Source organism: Antedon mediterranea, chromosome 3, assembly GCF_964355755.1.
Source record: "Antedon mediterranea chromosome 3, ecAntMedi1.1, whole genome shotgun sequence".
NCBI classification, from domain to species: domain Eukaryota; kingdom Metazoa; phylum Echinodermata; class Crinoidea; order Comatulida; family Antedonidae; genus Antedon; species Antedon mediterranea.
In genome coordinates, this window is record NC_092672.1 from 35,233,247 (window position 1) to 35,250,175 (window position 16,929).

The window sequence follows — 16,929 nt, forward strand, 5'->3', positions numbered from 1 at the left end:
AAGACAAGGCAAATATTTAGTTTAAATGTGTATATATTTTTTAGATTAACTATATCGAGAATGACATAGAAATATTACTTTATAGAAACAAATTCTTACAATTTGTACATAAGGATCATTTTAGAATTCATGCACCATGATTACGCTCTCTTTGCTCTTAGCTCCCTGGCGCCCCAAAACATTAATATGCAGCTTAGTGATATCGGTGTGTCCGATTGGTTGATTTGCTGCCAGCCATATTTGAGAGCCCATCACAGAAGGATGTGTTTTGCGATTCGAATGCATTGGAGTTGACAATCTAGCTTTCGGCTATAAAATCTTCATCCTTCCACCAAGTATGCCAGCATGCTAAGATAAGCAATGTAGCATTTCTGTAACTGTACAACATACAAACAACATAACTCATTCAAATTCAATCTGGACTGTTACTTCTACCTATAAAAAAAAAAAAATATATATATATTTTCTATTGGGTCAGCAGAGCATTAGCCGTAAATACTACAATCAATCAATGATACTTGACCTGCTGATGGGACCACAAAGTACTCTTCACAGGTTTTAGCAGCATTTCTCATTATTTCTTCAACATTGCCTCCTTCAGTTTCTACATCATCTCTCAACGGACAAGTTCTAAAAAATAAAAGAATTATCAATTCGTTGTACTGTTATTTATAAATTCGATTTTGAACATAATTGGATATGTTCCAATGTGGATGTAGCTACCAGATTCCGGTGTACCTCTCTTATTACCTGTCTTCTAATACTGAATGCATTGGTTCAATCCCTGTTGTGTCAATTAAAGTAATTTGATCTGCGATTCTAATTACTTTGTTCAGCTTTTCAATACCCTCCTGATTAGCGAATTTAACCAGCGCTAGTTTTTCCAATTTTTCTACCGTTTCAAAGTCTATTTTTGTTTCCTAGAAAAAAATTAAGTACCGAAAGTTTAATAGAATACCATTAATAAAAGTTTGAACATTAATATAGTCCGACGAAAAATAAAAATTGCTTCAAAAACAAATACAGACCTCTGGTAATGTGGATTTGTCAAATTCCTTCCACACAGACTTTCTTGGAATCTAAAATTTAAAATAACTCATTGAATGAATTAAAGAACTATATATTAAGATTAGAATTAAAATTTAAAAAAATAAATGTATGTATGTGTTAAACTATTAATTATTATTTATGTAAAATCTAAATAAAATGGTAATTATTTATTTATTATTAAAAGGGAGCAGCAGGAGAAACTCCCTGGAAAGCGGATGCCTATCGCCGCGAGGCTGTGCGTGGCTGTGTGATCTGCTGCTTGCCTGGGCCTAGCGACTAGGCCTGCATAAAATGATTGGTTTGGTGGTCTATACTTACTGCAGGATGAAAATGGTTTTGTGATGACGAACAAATAAAACGATTCAAATGAAATATATTTTGTTTTTTAATAATTATACAACATTTAGTGTATTTTAAACATTTTGAAAACAAAATGTTTTGCAACAAGGGCGCTGCCATCTTGGTTGCATCACACTACAGACAAATTTAGTATTCATACGCCATACGTAATTTGATATTAATTTTAAAAGTAAAACTAATTTTGAAACATGAATTATAATATTATTGAAAACAATTGGCGTTAAAATTAGATTTTAAATATAAATATAGTAAAAAATGCATGTACTACTTGTTGTACAATGCATGTTGGGAAGGTTTGGGAGATGAATACAACATGTGCTATATTGTGCTTCGTCATATTGTAAATACAGTATACATACTGTGTGAGTAGTTGTTGTGTACTCTCTCTCTCTCTCTCTCTCTTCACTGATTTTGTAACATTTCTTTTGTTTTTTACATAGTTTCTTGGTTAAATATTAAATTAAAACTCTCAAGGTATATATGAGAATACGAATATTAGAAATTTTGGAAATATTTATAGTAGAATAGGCATAGCTAGAAGAAAAACGCAATGAATAGTGTGGGACCAGAATGTACTGAAATGAAGAAAGAATATGATGAGTGTTTCAATGCTTGGTACAGTGAGAAATTTTTGAAGGGTGATTACACGGATTCTTGCTCAGGAATTTTTAAGAAGTATCAGGAATGTGTTAAGGTTTGTAAATTTAACTGCTTCGGAATACTGTCTGTAATAATTATTCCACCGGGTAGATCCAGCATCCAGGATATAGGTCATTTAGGAGAGCGCCCCCAAATAAAGGGTGCTGAAAACGGACCAACACCAAAAAAAAATTGTTCAATCACCACAATACATTACAAGGATATTTTGTATAATTTCAAGAATTTGATATGATTAATTTGAGTATTGTTACAATATTTTCTATTCTTTCAGAAAGCCATCAAAGAACAAGGAATTGATTGGGATGAGGTGAATAAACCTGTGCTAGGCACAGACGCTGAGAAGCAAGTCCCTTCTTCGACAAAAAAGGATGACAAATCGTGATGAAAACATGACAATGATGCAATTAACATTGAACTGTTTAATAATATATCATTTTATAATATTGAAATTTAATATGAGCAGCTGAATGAAATAACTGGCCTAGGAGTAAAATATCATGATGAATACAATTATACTTCCTGGTGTAGATATATATAGTCTGGATTATGCTGGTACCTACAACTAAAATGTAGAGATACTTACAGGATTTAATGCAATTTTGTATTCGTCGTAAAACATATAATTTAATTAATTATACTGGAAAATAATTCCATGAGAAAGTGATTTCCTAGTGAGATAAACTATTGGTAGTATATAAGTTGGAATTGATACATTGTTGTAAAGCAGGTAGGCTAAATGGTCATTAAAAAATGATACATTTTATGTATTATTTACACAGTAGTATAATAACTTTATCCATAAATAAAATTATTTATATATACAAATATGCATATCGGTATTGATCAGCTCCACAATGCTCCAACCAGGGAGGTATACCTATGATTAAATAAATATGTATATCGTAGTAGTTATAATTGTGCTTTGTATGTAGGATTTATAAAAAAAGAAACCAAACCATGTTATAATTTGCTTTAAAAATAAGATTTATTTAATATTTTCTCGATTGGACAGTTGCTTGAATGTTTTTTATATTTAAAATAATTGATTATTGTTGCATCATCAAAACAAATAAAAATAATAAAATGTTTGTTGTTAGCCTTATATTATGCTGTATTTTGATTGGTTAATTATTCATGTGATGGACGTACACGTCACATATCATCACAACCTCCCGCGGTCCCCTTTTTCGCGAGGTGCCTCCATAATAAACGAGTTGTCAATTTGGTTTGGAATATGCGGTAAGTTTTGGGAGTTTTTTGACAAAGTTTCTGTAGGCTAGGCCTTACATATATTTGTAATGTTTCGGTTAGCAAATTATACCCACATATTACATTAACCAAAGACCTGGTTTTAATGGTGCTTAGGCTACAAAAGTATTGTCTATTATTGAGTCGATGTTTGTTTTGTTTGGCTTCCGCCTTCTTGACAAGCCTAGGCCTAGTATTGAGTATAGTGGGTAGGTTGGATAGGTTTTGGCCATCATGCATGCTCGCTCACGATGGATGATTATTTGATGACCTGCCTAGCCTAGGTAGGCCTAAGACCGTTCTTAATGGAGGTAGCAGTTGTACAAAGTATTGGGCCAATTGTCGGCGCTACTGCAGTTTTGGACCACACTGTTTATATCTTCGATTTCTCGCTTAATTTTTTTCTCACACCCACATCATACAATTTTGGGCCATTATGTAACATGTTCCCATGATTTAGCCACCGTTATATTATTATTATTACCTTTTTTATCATAATAAAAAATGTCTTTCAAAACAGCTCCTTTTTTCGCGAATACTTCGATCGAACTGTGGCCATTTTATTTTTAGAATCAGAAAATTGCCAGAAATCAATGTATGTTTTATTTTCTGTTTTTATTTTTAAACTGCAAAGAGTGGTTTTTATAAAGAACCAGCTGTACATATCAAAACGGCGACGATATGAGTCGTAAAACATTGATAGGAACCATTAATATGAATAATAATACGAATAATGAAATTTTAATTTAACCTTTATTTCGCCAGCTGAAAACATTTCTTGCTTTTCAAAACTAAATAGGCCTATGTGTAATCGGATTTTATAACACTGCCCTCTATAGTTTCTACAATTTTTGGTGTAAAATAAAGCATAAATTCTGGCAATAAGTGATAAATATAAGATGGCGAACATTTCGCAGTGTGTTGACAGCGAGTTCAGTATTGTTTAAAATGTTTTGAAAAGTATTGTTATTTTTAAAAAATTACTTGGTACCGTAAGTGGTCGAATTGTATAAACATGTTACATAATATTATGTTGCGAGTGTAAAAAACAAAAGTTTAGGTGAGAAATCGAAGATATAACGGTGTGGTGCGAAACTGCAGTAGCGCCCAATTCTCCTACTATTTAGCCCACTAGCCCACGATATATGCTGAATAAGACATCTAATTAATCAATATGATTCATGAAAATAAATAAACTAGAAAAGTTGCTTAAATAAAGTATTTTAATATTTAAATAATACTAACACTGAAGAGTAAGTTTTTGGAGTGCTTATAACTTGTGTAAATAGTTTTGTAGTAAGTAACGGCATTGTGAAAAACACCAATATGGTGATTCAAGTGTTGCATCTGTTTTTAAATAAAGTTGTTATAGTATACTGGTTGCATTGACATTGACAAAATATATTAAAATTGAACGTAATTTTCACCAATAAATTTAATTATTAATTAGTATTAAATACACGCAGATTATATTGAGTTTTTAGCCCTCTATTATGATTGAAACAACAACATTGAACATGGCGTATGCGAAATTGACGAACCGATGTGCGAGAAACACGTCTGTAAATTCATCAATTTAAAGCATTTATTTGTCACTTTTTGTGCAATTTCCTTCGTAAAAAAGTATTTTTGAGGCCTAATTCTAAGGTGTGGTACTCACGATAAAGTTTCTTAACACATTTTGAGTCGAAATAAATGACAGGTGCGAAACTAGCGCCGTATACTGTATAAATTAATATTATGGTATTATTAATTATATGCTGTACTGAAGAACAACCAAAATTTGATTGAAACAGGTGACATTTTAGAAATGAATTGAATTTTTTTAGAGATTGACATTGGAATGATTTAAAATTGATTTGCGGAAAACTGTTTTTCTTCCACAATTTATACATATGCGCAATTTGAACAAATAAATAACATTAAAACTGTACAGGGAATCCTTGTCTTCATTTTCCAACCACTTTTTTTAATGAAACTGTTAATTATCTATTTTACACACTACGCAATTTGAAATGTTTTTTCGTGTGCAAATTGTAAATACCGTATCAGTGGCACCAGATTGTTTTGCATGCTCTAACCCTATTATCAAACCAATCAATCAGTAATCTTTCGTCATTGCAATTTGTATACAGCTGTTGCAGTATTAGTCAAGACGGTATGAAAATTACAAAACTATAAAAACTCTTCTTGATATAACCATGGAGGTATAAAAATATTTTTATACCTCCATGGTATAACCAACCATGTGCGCAGTTTTCTTTATATTAATGCCAAGAATAATATTTCTATGTTTAATTAACATTTATTTTTGACATATTAAAGTTAATTTTCAGTTTTCAATTTTATTTATATATCATTACAACAATAAATACAAACATTTTAGTAAATGATAATTTCCCCTGTAAAATTAATAAACTGGGTTGTTATCTCTACATTGTAAGAAGAATATGACTTGAGTGTTTATAACTTAACAACTACTGTATAAGGTTCATTGACAGAGTGCTAAATACAGCAATAATACTTGGTCTTATCTGATTGGTTAATGTTAACATACATTTTCCAATCACAACAGCGTTATATGTTTTCTGTTTATAAGATTAGAATATGTTGTCATACAGTAGGCCTACCATTTGAAACTAAAGTAAAATTGTTGATTGTTTTTAAATTAATATTCTGCTATTTTCTTTAGCTTTCTAGATTGGAATAACAGTATATCATCTTTTTAATAAGTTGATACTTTAAGTGGTAAGATTAGTTTCATTTTTATTACAGTAAGTTCTCACAAAATGTAATTGTTCAATCAAGGATTGCTTTCCGAAAAGTATGCTTTTTACTGAAATGTTTAATTTGTAATGTACTAACATTTGCTTTCATAGCAGGATGACTGCAATTGTCGTAAAACCTATGTTAACAATTTCTATTGAAAACATAATAGTACAGTACTTTTGTAACAAATATTATTGCAGTAATTTATGCAGTATGCATACTGCAGTATGCATGATTGGTTTTACATTAAAAATAAGGTGCAGTTTTGTCTATGAAAAAGCAAACTCTTGTATAGAAAACAGCTAGTGTACTAGAAAACAGCTAAATCTCAAAACCTAATAGTCGAATATGTCTAAAGCTCTGTCTACACTATCAAACTTTATGTGACAAAAAAAAATGTGGTGTCCCCATATATGGACATGATGATGTCATATCACTACCCTATTTGGGCATATCAACTACCCTGTTTGGGCACATCACTACCATATTTGGGCACACTTTTTTGTCAAACTACTTTGACAGTGTAGACAGAGTTTAATGATTCAGATGCTATCAACCATGTTGTCTATTTACAGATTCTAATTTGTACATGTACTCATCATCCTTATCATCATATTATCCATAATGGCTGAAGGTGGATACGATCCGTGTGAGTGTATATGGTCTCGTGAGGGTGCAATGAGAAGGCTTATATCATTGGTGAGTTATCATTTTAATATAATATAGCAATTGTTTTGCACTGTAGAATCAAGGCAATCCAAGAACCGGATGCTGAGCTTAGGAGATCAAAGCATGTACCTATAAATTATAGAATAGGAAGTCCATGATCAAAGTGTTTACTGTGGCTGCGACTCGATCATTTCCATAGCCAGTAACAGACACCGCGCCAAAGAGAAAAATCTACATAGTACAGTACTGTTGGTGTCATAATTAAAATCAAATTACTGTTACGAGTTCCTATCTTGGCAAGGCAAGCTCAATGTCCGGTTGTTAGATTGCCTTGGCTCAATCCTACAGTAACATTGGTGTGAAACTGCTCTTTATATTGTTGGATTGCCTTGCTAGAATTAAACTGTCAACAAACTTGTTTTTTTGTCATGAATATTACAAGAAGAAGATATTTTAGGTCGAAAAGACGACCGTTTTAGTGATATGCATGCACAAATCAATACAATCCATACAGTATTATAAGATTAACTCAAATACACTGTCCCTTTGTATTTTACACTGCTATATTACACAATCAATATGAACATACTTCTTTCATATTTTTCTAAATTTTGTTTAATAGCCTTCCCTATCTGGACAATATAAAATTAACGATTTGATGATTTATTTTTAAATAAAATTTAAATACTTGGAAATTAACAAACATATATAATGCTTACAACTTTACCTATAAAACAATAACACATTTTATTTGTTTATTTATTTGATTATAAAGTTGTGTTATTTTAATAATGCTTTAAAATGGATACAGTAATTTGATGATTTAATTTTTAAAAAAAATTTAATACTTGGAAAAAAAACATATAATGCTTACAACTTTCACTTTTTGTTATCTCTCTTAAAACGCTAATCGTCGTTAGACATTGCGCGTCTCACTTGTGTTCGCCACTCAGTACATTTTTGAGCAAGCATGTGTATAGGTCCGCATGTGTATAGGTCCGCGTGTGAAAAGTTCTGTTTCCTTTTTTATGTTTGCCATCCATGTTGTTTTTGGTCTTCCTTTTGGTCTTTTGGTCTTTCTCTGAGCCTCTCCGAGTGCGATCTTAGCTGGTGTGTTTTCATTTAAACGGAGCAGGTGACCATACCGTGTCCGTCTTCTTTTCTTTACGTTCTTACTCCACTCAATTTCTCCTGTTCTTTTGTACAAATCTTCATTTTTTATTTTCTCCGGCCACCTTATACCTATTATTCTCTTTAGGAATTTTCTTTGAAAGACATCTATTTCGCTTTCACTTTTTGTTATGGTTACTATCAGTATTATCATGGACCTATAATGTATAGGTCAATGGTATTATACAATATCCTATAAAACAATAACACATTTTTTCTATTCTTTTCTGTATTTGATTATAAAGTTGTGTTATTTTAATAAATGCTTTAAAATGGATACAGTAATTTGATATTTTTTTATTAAATTCAAAACAAAATGCTTTGTTCTTGACTGTGTCTGTTATTTATTTACTAACAATATCATATCATTCTCTTATCACTTTGCTATTTCATTGTGCTATTAATTTTTAAAAACAACTTCGTTTTCCAAAGTGAATAAGAATTTTGTTCATTGATTTTTTTATTAACAAATTTCTTGATAACAATGAAATCAATATTGTTCCTCAAGACTCACAGTAAGGCCTTTTAATCTTAAGTCAGTCATTTTCTGTTATTAACTAGCCTAGATCTTTTATTTACCGAAATAAACAATACATTGAACCCGGGCTAAGAATTTAGGTTTTCATCAAATTCTTTCATTGACCTTTGATCCGATTCCTTAATTGTACAGTACAGTAGGTCGCACGAAGAGGTCATTCTAGACGATGTTGCATACTAATAATAATATTAAGAATTTATTGAAAACTTTACTTTTATTATTTATTTATTGGCACACTTTGATGATGCGTCCAAATAATAAATTTTAAATGAAACAAAATAAATGTTGTGAAATACAGCATACAAGAATAAATAAAATTATTAACTTAAAAATAAATCAAAATAAATGTTCAGTAAAAACAATAGAATGTAGTGAAAATACAAAACATAAGGCATTCATAATTTAAAAAAAACTCCCTGATAAGACCATCTTTGCCATTCAAATTGTTTATTATTGTTTTTATTATGGAATGACATACAGCAAAATTATCTGAAAAGTATTCTTCATGTTTGCTGTCAACCAGATTGTGTAAATAAGCTCGACATTTTTATTGTGTGTATTGTTCAGTGATGCGTGACAATGTTTTGTTTATTATTTATTCACAGCTGCGAAATTCACAGACTACTTGTACAGAAAATGAATGCATGAATTGTAAGTTCAATTTACCTCATACCACATGCTATTGTTAACCATGTTATTAATGGACTGAGAGTTATATACTGTAGAGACAGACTGTCCTAATGAGAAACTCAGTAGCATGCAAACTACACATACATATAAAGATGTATTGTCCCCCAAAAACATGAAAAATGAAGATTAATTAAATCAGACTTTGAATAGGTTATTTTGTAGTTTTAATAAAGTGAATCACTTCCGTAAAAAAAAAACGGAAAAAAATTATGTTTTCACTTATAAAATAACATGATATATGGTTAAATTCAACCAAAAATCCATTGACTGGTAGCCAATTTGACCATTTTTTGCTTTAAATTCCAGTTTTTTCAGATAAATACATTTTTTTTCGATCCAATTTTTGGTCGATGTCAATAACTATTATGTAACATTAAAATGGCATATTCAACAAAAAAAAATTAATTTTCAGGGGGACAATACATCTTTAACAGTTAGTTAGGCTAGGTAGGTCCAACCACCGTGCCAGCTGAAAGTGGGATGGGTATTCAAATGGGTAGCGATAAATACAGCCAAATATGTCTGGTTTTCCATAAAGTTAGTCTGGTATTTAGAATGTATGTTTAATGGGAAAAATTAATTTGGGTCTTTTGGACTTTGAGAAAATTCTGGTTTTGGGAGAGTTTCCGAGTCTGGTATTGGGAGAGTTAACTGTAGTGTTTAAGTGTATTTCTTCATATTCCCACGCAATCCACCCTCCCCCACCCTATACCTTCCCTAAAATCCATTCAAGAAACCAGAAGGTCCACTAACAACAGTTTGAATATGTAGAAATAAAATAGTTATGTGTAGCATGTTACTTTGTTCTCTGCATATGTAATTATAAATGCTTTTTTGTTTTGTTTTAACCCAACAGTACAGGCACCAGAAGGAGATGGTGGCTACAGCTTTATGATGCTAATGATGGGTTGGATTGTACTAGCTGTGGTCTTGTTTCTAATGCGTCCTAACTCCATGAGAAATAGAGGGGATGACAAACCTAGAAACATAGTAAGACAAATTGTTTATCAATAGTATTTCAACAGCAACACGGGACTAAATTTTTATTTTACGTTAGTGGCAATAGTGAGGAGGTTTCGCAATGCTACAAATACGAAAACGGATACGTCATATTTTTGAAACTTTTTATCTGATCCCATATCATATTTGTAAAACGTGTTGACGAATATCACCAATCATATTCGTAACTACAAAACGAGTATAGATTTTGATTTATTTGCACATTTTGCATTGAACTGAGAATGATTCATTCATTATAATATAATTATAGATAATTTATTAAAAATAATTTACTAAAAATGTTGATAAATAGCAGTTTTTAAAGTCCTCACTCGCTTTGAGGCCTAGGCAGCCAAGCAACACGCACCTTCGCTTCGTTTAAACTTACCGCAGTCATTTTTTCTTATGAATTCATATTTTATTGTGTACAGTGAAATTAGGATTTATGTGTTTTATTTGTTTTTATGTTTCAGTCTCCTCCGCCACCACCGCCTGCACCATCTGTTGACTAGGTCGTTTCTTTCAAGTTATTCTGTACCAAAGTAATCCAGTCTAAATATGATGACTTCATACACCACAGCTTTTTTTTATGCTATTTTACATGGTTTCATGGAGACATTATGTAAAACAATTCATGTTACTTTAACAGTCAATTCTCTAACAATGAAACACAATTGGGCTGGCCCAGTTCACTGTTGGATTGGCCCTTTCACTGTTTGTTGGGCTTGGCCCAGTTCACCGTTGGGCTGGCCCAGTTCACTGTTGGGCTGACCCAGTTCACTGTTGGGCTGACCCAGTTCACCGTTGGGCTGACCCAGTTCACCATTGGGCTGACCCAGTTCACTGTTGAGCTTGCCCCGCACCATTGGACTGGCCAGTTCACTGTTGGGCTGGCCTGCACCATTGAGCTGGCCAGTTCACTGTTGGGCTGGCCTGCACCATTGAGCTGGCTCAGTTCACTGTTGAGCTGGCCTGCACCATTGAGCTGGCTCAGTTTACTGTTGAGCTGGCCTGCACCATTGAGCTGGCTCAGTTTACTGTTGAGCTGGCCTGCACCATTGAGCTGGCTCAGTTCACTGTTGAGCTGGCCTGCACCATTGAGCTGGCTCAGTTTACTGTTGAGCTAGCCTGCACCATTGAGCTAGCCTGCACCATTGAGTTTGTTGGTGCACCATTTGACTAGCCTAACTATTGAGCTGGTCTACACCATTCAGCTGGCCTGCACTGTCTGGTTATCAGAGTTGACTGTACCACATTTAATAATTATTTTTCCACACCTAATAATTTTTTTTAAAGGAATTTTTTGGTACAGAATGACTTTATTAACATTTACCAGCTCCATTGAATATAAAATGGTTACGAAAAATGACAAAAGGATCCAAATCTAGATTAAAACATAACAAGCACAATGTGTCTTATTTAATAACAATACCTAATGTGTTTGTAGGTACTGTACTTTTTAGTCAGAAATGCTACTACTATTAACATTTATTTTTCTGTACATATTTATATATTATATTAATGCCAGATGACTGAGGGTGGAGAGATGATGGACAGGTTAGAAGACAGAAAAGTTTAAAAAAAAAGATTTGTTGAACAACGCAGAGCTTATCAAATACCAATAGAATGCTACAATCGTCTCTACAAACCATTGTTAAAGCTCTACACTATAATAATAATAATAATAATAATTCAACATTCATTTATTAGTTTCTATCAATGGTAAAACAATACAATAGAAAAGAATGATAATTTATAATGAGAAAATATAAAAATACCATTAATAGAGGATCTTTGACAACAAAGTGTGATATGATATTAAAATTGGTAGTGATATGACATCATCATGTCCATATACGGGCACATCACAGTTTTTTGTCACATAAAGATTGATAGTGTAGACAGAGCTTAAAGCTATTACGATTCTACTGTTTTGGTAAATTATTCAAAAAAATGGCAATATATCCGACTGCGTTCGGTTCATTTGTCGTCATTGATAATTTCATATTGTTGGTGATGGGAGAATCTAATATTTAAATTTCTGAATACCTAATAAAATCACTGTCCTAAGTAAACAAAACGTTCTATTTATAACATAACAAAATTATTATTTGGTGAAGGAATGTATATAGTTGCAAGGTTGTTGACTGCAGAACCTAGATGTGTATATTTTTTTTCTCAATTATCTCTGAATAGAAAGTGTAACTTGAATTTTCATTTCATTATTTATAGTTATTGTAAAATGAGTAAAGAATATATTTTTCATTAAAAAATGAAATGATCTGTTAAGAAATTTGGGGTGGGGGAGGGGTTAGTAGGGTTGTGTGATGTATATTGTGAAAGTAATAGTATTCAACTATTTATTTAGTTATTATAAAAAACAGCTCTGTCTACACTATCAAACTAGTTTTTAAAAATAGTGTGGTGTGCACAAATAGTGATATTCCCAAATATGGTAGTGATGTGACATCATCATGTCACATCACATTTTTTTGTCACATAAAGTTTGATAGTGTGGACAGGGCTTAAGATGATAATACTGTATGTATATTATTATCAACATTTTCACATCACTTTGTAATGCTTAGATCTAATCATACCATATTATTGTAAACTTGTTGTATTACATGACTAGTCTGTGAGATCAAAGTATAACAATATAATGATGATCTTTGTAATTTTCTCATAAAATTATGATCAGTAATTAACAAAAGAAAAGATTCCTCTTTATATTATATCATTTGATGGAACACTGATTTCAAGTGCAGATAATTTCTATTGTTGAACTTTAAGATGTCCTGTCATAATGTCAGTATACTATAATACAAATAATGAATGTTTATTAGTGGATGGTACAAATAATGAACGATGAAAGGTTATATTCTGACCCACAATCGTCCAATAAAATGACAGGAATTTATTTAGGTGTTATTTAAAATCTAATAGTGCAAATAAGTAACTATGTCAATTGCATATTAGAAGACTATCTCTAGTAAAGTGTTCTTTATTCACTTGAGTTTATTATAGGAATTCATTTTCCATTTTTTATTATTAATATTAAATGCATTAATGATTTCCAATTCTACTGTTTTTTTTTTAAAAAGCAAACATTATGGTAATATTTTAAAACCTTTCTGACTGCATGAATTCACATGTTACATCAATAAATAAAAGATTCTTTATAAGAAACCAAACGGTTGTTATATCACTTTACTAATTCGTCAAGATGTACCGGTAACAATGATGCAATATAATAATTAATATTGACCTGCGGATCCAGAGGTGGTGTCTAGAAATTTCAGATCTAAGATTTATCTGAGTTTTAGAACAACGTATTAATACATGATTGGGTTCATGTTCCACTCTGAACATGTTTTCATCAGGAGCTGTGCAGGCCGCCAATTTCGTATATTACAAAAAGCATTGAAAACAACGTGCGGCGCGCCGGCTGGGTAGAGGTTTGTTAAATTGAATTCATGTTTCGATTTATTAAGATAAAAATGAGGCTTGACGATTTTGTATCACCTATGACTTTGAACCTGTTCGTGAGTATGGGATGTGGAGTCATGCTAGGATGGTTTATGAAAGAAAAATACAACAAACAAATTAGTTTACAGAATGAAAATGCTAGGCCTTCAGAAACAGGAGCTGTCGGTAGAACCAATGCCTTGGTAAGTTGTCTTTTACGGCTTCGTGGATATAGTTATAGGCAGGCAGGCCTAGAGGGCTATTGTTATTTGTAGTTTATTGTTTACATGATTTCTGTAGGTTGATACTGCAGGCGAGGGAGGTGGTGAACATAAGATGGTGCTTGTTGTCAGGACAGATTTGAAAATGGGAAAGGGAAAAGTTGCTGCACAGGTACGTAACATACACAATCAAAACATATAAAAAATATACTAAATAAACAGTTACCCATCTAGGCATATCTATAGTATAATATAGTGCCTACAGATAGTTGATCATAGGCCTACTATTAAAATAATAGTATATGGTATCAACTTCAGACTCGGTGTGATTTTTTATTTATTATTGCAGAGAAATAAACATTCCCATGTTCCACTTTAAATGTGGTTTTGTTTTTAAAAAAGTATTTTCAATTCACTTTTTTGTATTTTACATTACAAATTGTGCAACTTATTTTATACTGTATAAATATATTTAGTGCAGCCACGCAGCTGTAAACTGTTATCGTCACACACAACGAAATAATCCAGGTATGCTAAGAAAATGGGAATCAAATGGCCAACCTAAGGTGGTTGTCAAGACAACAGATGAAGCGACATTGTGAGTGACATGGACGAAAAATTTAGTTGCCATGGTGATGTGTTGCTAATCCTCGTTAAACTGTTGTTCTCATTTTTTACTAAAAAAAATAAGTTTTTATCTGAAATTAAAATTAGTCAAAAGATTCCAATTCTGCTCTACTTATATGCTATTGGGTTCAAATTAGAACAATTTTGGGATTTCCCAAAATGTGATTAGTAATTCATGAAAACAGCAGTTTCAAGTTTAAGCTCTGTCTACACTATCAACCTTTATGTGACAAAAGTGTGATGTGCCCAAATATGGACGTGATGATGTCATATCACTACTGTATTTCAGCATATCACTACCATATTTGGGCACATCACACTTTTTTGTCACATAAAGTTTGATAGTGTAGACAGTGCTTAAGATTAACTGAGTAGGTTCAAGTTATTTTATTTTGATATATTTTACATTAGTGTTGTCACGCAGCTGTAGGATGCTATTCAGAACTTTTAGAGAGAGACGATGAAGATGACACGTTGGAATTGTGGGAAGAAAATGGCCAACCTAAAATAGTAGTAAAAGCCCCTGATGAAGAGACACTGTGAGTCCAAATTGACAGTGTCCCACATAAATTTTCCAAAATTATACTTTTTAAAACAAAAATGTTTTAAAATATTCATGATTATTTTTCTTACCTGTTTTAGGGTGTTAGGTGAACTGTATGTGCCATTATTTAAAAGCTGTCCATCTGACAGTTAAGCTCTGTCTACACTATCAAAATTTATGTGAAAAAAAAATTGTGATGTCATATCACTACCATATTTAAGCATATCACTACCATAAACTAGTTTGATAGTGTAGACAGAGCTCTAGAAACTATGAACAGATTTAATGCTTATTTTGTTTTAAATTACAGAATCGCATTAGCGCAACATGCACAGTCAGTAGGCCTGACTTCATGTCTTATACAAGACGCAGGAAGAACACAAATAGCGCCAGGCTCAAAAACAGTACTAGGTGTTGGTCCAGGTATAAAATAACTTTAATTTGAAATTCTCATAGTAGTTAGGCCCGATTTTTTCAATCATACACACATTTATTCAGTTATTTGACAACAACTGGGGCCCACACTAGAAGCAGAAGCTTGTCTCATAAGAGCCCCTACAATACAAATATGACGAAATACATAAAAAGAAAAACTGTATAAAACAGTAAACAATAAAATAAGTCAAAAACAAAATTTTTTGGTATATGGAAGCAAACCAGATTTAATTTAATTTAATTAATTTTATTCATCCAAGAGAAATAATCATTAAAAGAATAAAATAAGATCTGCTTACAAAAGCAAAAACCCACACAAGCACGTGAAAAATGATATTAATTCTAGTTGATTTTTTTTCAGTTTAATAATAATAATAAATTTATTTGAAAATGAAAAACTTGATCACTTAATATAGTGTTTTTACCAAGGCCATTTTACTATACAAAACTACAGTATTTACAAAAACAAACAGTACTCCTATGTTAATGTTTGTTTAGATTTTAAATAAATTAATAATAATATTTTTATTTGCCAAAAAACATGCATTAATATAATACTTTTTTTACTTCTTCTCCAGGTCCTGCTGAATTAATAAACAAAGTGACTGGTCACCTGAAATTATTTTGAAGAATGAAATTCAGAAAGCAAGAAGAACATCCGAAGACCACAGTCATCTTTTATTAGAATATTACTCTCTTTTTTATGGAATATTTTGTGAACTTTCCTAAACCATTAGGACTGGCCCAAAATATCTGACTTTCTTGAAAGTTTGGTTCACAGAATACATTTTAAATACCGGGAATTTTTTTTTTTTTATTTTTGCGAGAGACCTTTTTTCTTTGGTTTGGGAGAGTTGACTGTGTCGATGGGAAATGTTTAAAGAGTTTTGTAAATGGGATATTTATGATATTTTAGATGTTGATAATGAATAGGTTATAAATCCAGCTAGTTGCTTTATGGTAGTCTTGTAGTAGTGATATAGCTATTACAGGTAAAATAATACAATTAACAAACAGTAAAACGGTCATAGTTGGTATCTACCACATATACCAACTTTTAAGAATATTCCTATCCAAATGGTGAACTATTATTGTTTACATCACAAACAATTTCAATATTTAAGGCTGCTTTAACAAAACACTATATGTCATGTTATGTATAGTTTATTTGTATTTTTCTTGGATATGGTTTTATCTTAACTGTTTGTATTGTATGGAGTGAGTGCAGAATCTGTTTGGGCTTTAGCCTATTCTCATTCCTGGTTATTTTTTACATTGATGACCGAATAAATATTATTATTATTATTATTATTATTAATTACATATTTTGAATTAATAATTCTTAATGCAGCATTAGTATTTAAGAATGTGTTAATTAAATTAAATCTATTTAAAATGAATAAGAGGAAATTCATTTTATTGTAAGCCTGTTTACATTTTACAAATGGTAATTATTCTAAATAAATAAAACTAATGAATAT

At 31.6% G+C, this 16,929-nt stretch overlaps 4 protein-coding genes across 8 annotated transcripts; 3 read left to right on the forward strand and 1 right to left on the reverse strand.

The window, feature by feature from the left end:
* Positions 1 to 6: 6 nt before the first annotated feature.
* On the reverse strand, positions 7 to 1,510 carry LOC140045370 (glutamyl-tRNA(Gln) amidotransferase subunit C, mitochondrial-like). 3 transcript variants are annotated; one of them, XM_072090233.1, is made up of 5 exons: positions 1,369 to 1,510; positions 1,029 to 1,079; positions 751 to 920; positions 524 to 630; positions 7 to 377 (listed from the first exon to the last, which is right to left on the reverse strand). In XM_072090233.1, exons 1-5 carry the CDS (start codon positions 1,507 to 1,509, stop codon positions 349 to 351), a joined length of 498 nt encoding a protein of 165 aa, XP_071946334.1. In that variant the 5' UTR covers position 1,510; the 3' UTR covers positions 7 to 348. The 3 variants fall into 3 exon arrangements, with proteins under 3 accessions (XP_071946334.1, XP_071946335.1, XP_071946333.1); XM_072090234.1 differs by having other exon boundaries at positions 7 to 435; XM_072090232.1 differs by lacking the exon at positions 7 to 377 and having other exon boundaries at positions 447 to 630.
* A 272-nt stretch (positions 1,511 to 1,782) lies between these two features.
* On the forward strand, positions 1,783 to 3,080 carry LOC140043915 (TP53-regulated inhibitor of apoptosis 1-like). The gene is made up of 2 exons (XM_072088402.1): positions 1,783 to 2,104; positions 2,342 to 3,080. Exons 1-2 carry the CDS (start codon positions 1,961 to 1,963, stop codon positions 2,450 to 2,452), a joined length of 255 nt encoding a protein of 84 aa, XP_071944503.1. The 5' UTR covers positions 1,783 to 1,960; the 3' UTR covers positions 2,453 to 3,080.
* A 171-nt stretch (positions 3,081 to 3,251) lies between these two features.
* LOC140045375 (small integral membrane protein 14-like) lies at positions 3,252 to 13,339 on the forward strand. Of its 2 annotated transcripts, none has more exons than XM_072090236.1 (6): positions 3,252 to 3,309; positions 6,011 to 6,066; positions 6,663 to 6,786; positions 9,070 to 9,115; positions 10,011 to 10,144; positions 10,627 to 13,339. In XM_072090236.1, exons 3-6 carry the CDS (start codon positions 6,712 to 6,714, stop codon positions 10,663 to 10,665), a joined length of 294 nt encoding a protein of 97 aa, XP_071946337.1. In that variant the 5' UTR covers positions 3,252 to 3,309; positions 6,011 to 6,066; positions 6,663 to 6,711; the 3' UTR covers positions 10,666 to 13,339. The 2 variants fall into 2 exon arrangements, with proteins under 2 accessions (XP_071946337.1, XP_071946338.1); XM_072090237.1 differs by lacking the exon at positions 3,252 to 3,309 and adding an exon at positions 3,332 to 3,376.
* Positions 13,340 to 13,599: 260 nt separating this feature from the next.
* LOC140043916 (peptidyl-tRNA hydrolase 2, mitochondrial-like) lies at positions 13,600 to 16,873 on the forward strand. 2 transcript variants are annotated; one of them, XM_072088404.1, is made up of 5 exons: positions 13,600 to 13,824; positions 13,922 to 14,014; positions 14,319 to 14,440; positions 15,324 to 15,436; positions 16,027 to 16,873. In XM_072088404.1, the coding sequence occupies exons 1-5, from the start codon at positions 13,630 to 13,632 to the stop codon at positions 16,074 to 16,076; spliced, it is 573 nt and encodes a 190-aa protein (XP_071944505.1). In that variant the 5' UTR covers positions 13,600 to 13,629; the 3' UTR covers positions 16,077 to 16,873. The 2 variants fall into 2 exon arrangements, with proteins under 2 accessions (XP_071944505.1, XP_071944504.1); XM_072088403.1 differs by lacking the exon at positions 14,319 to 14,440 and adding an exon at positions 14,881 to 15,008.
* The last annotated feature ends 56 nt before the right edge of the window (positions 16,874 to 16,929 follow it).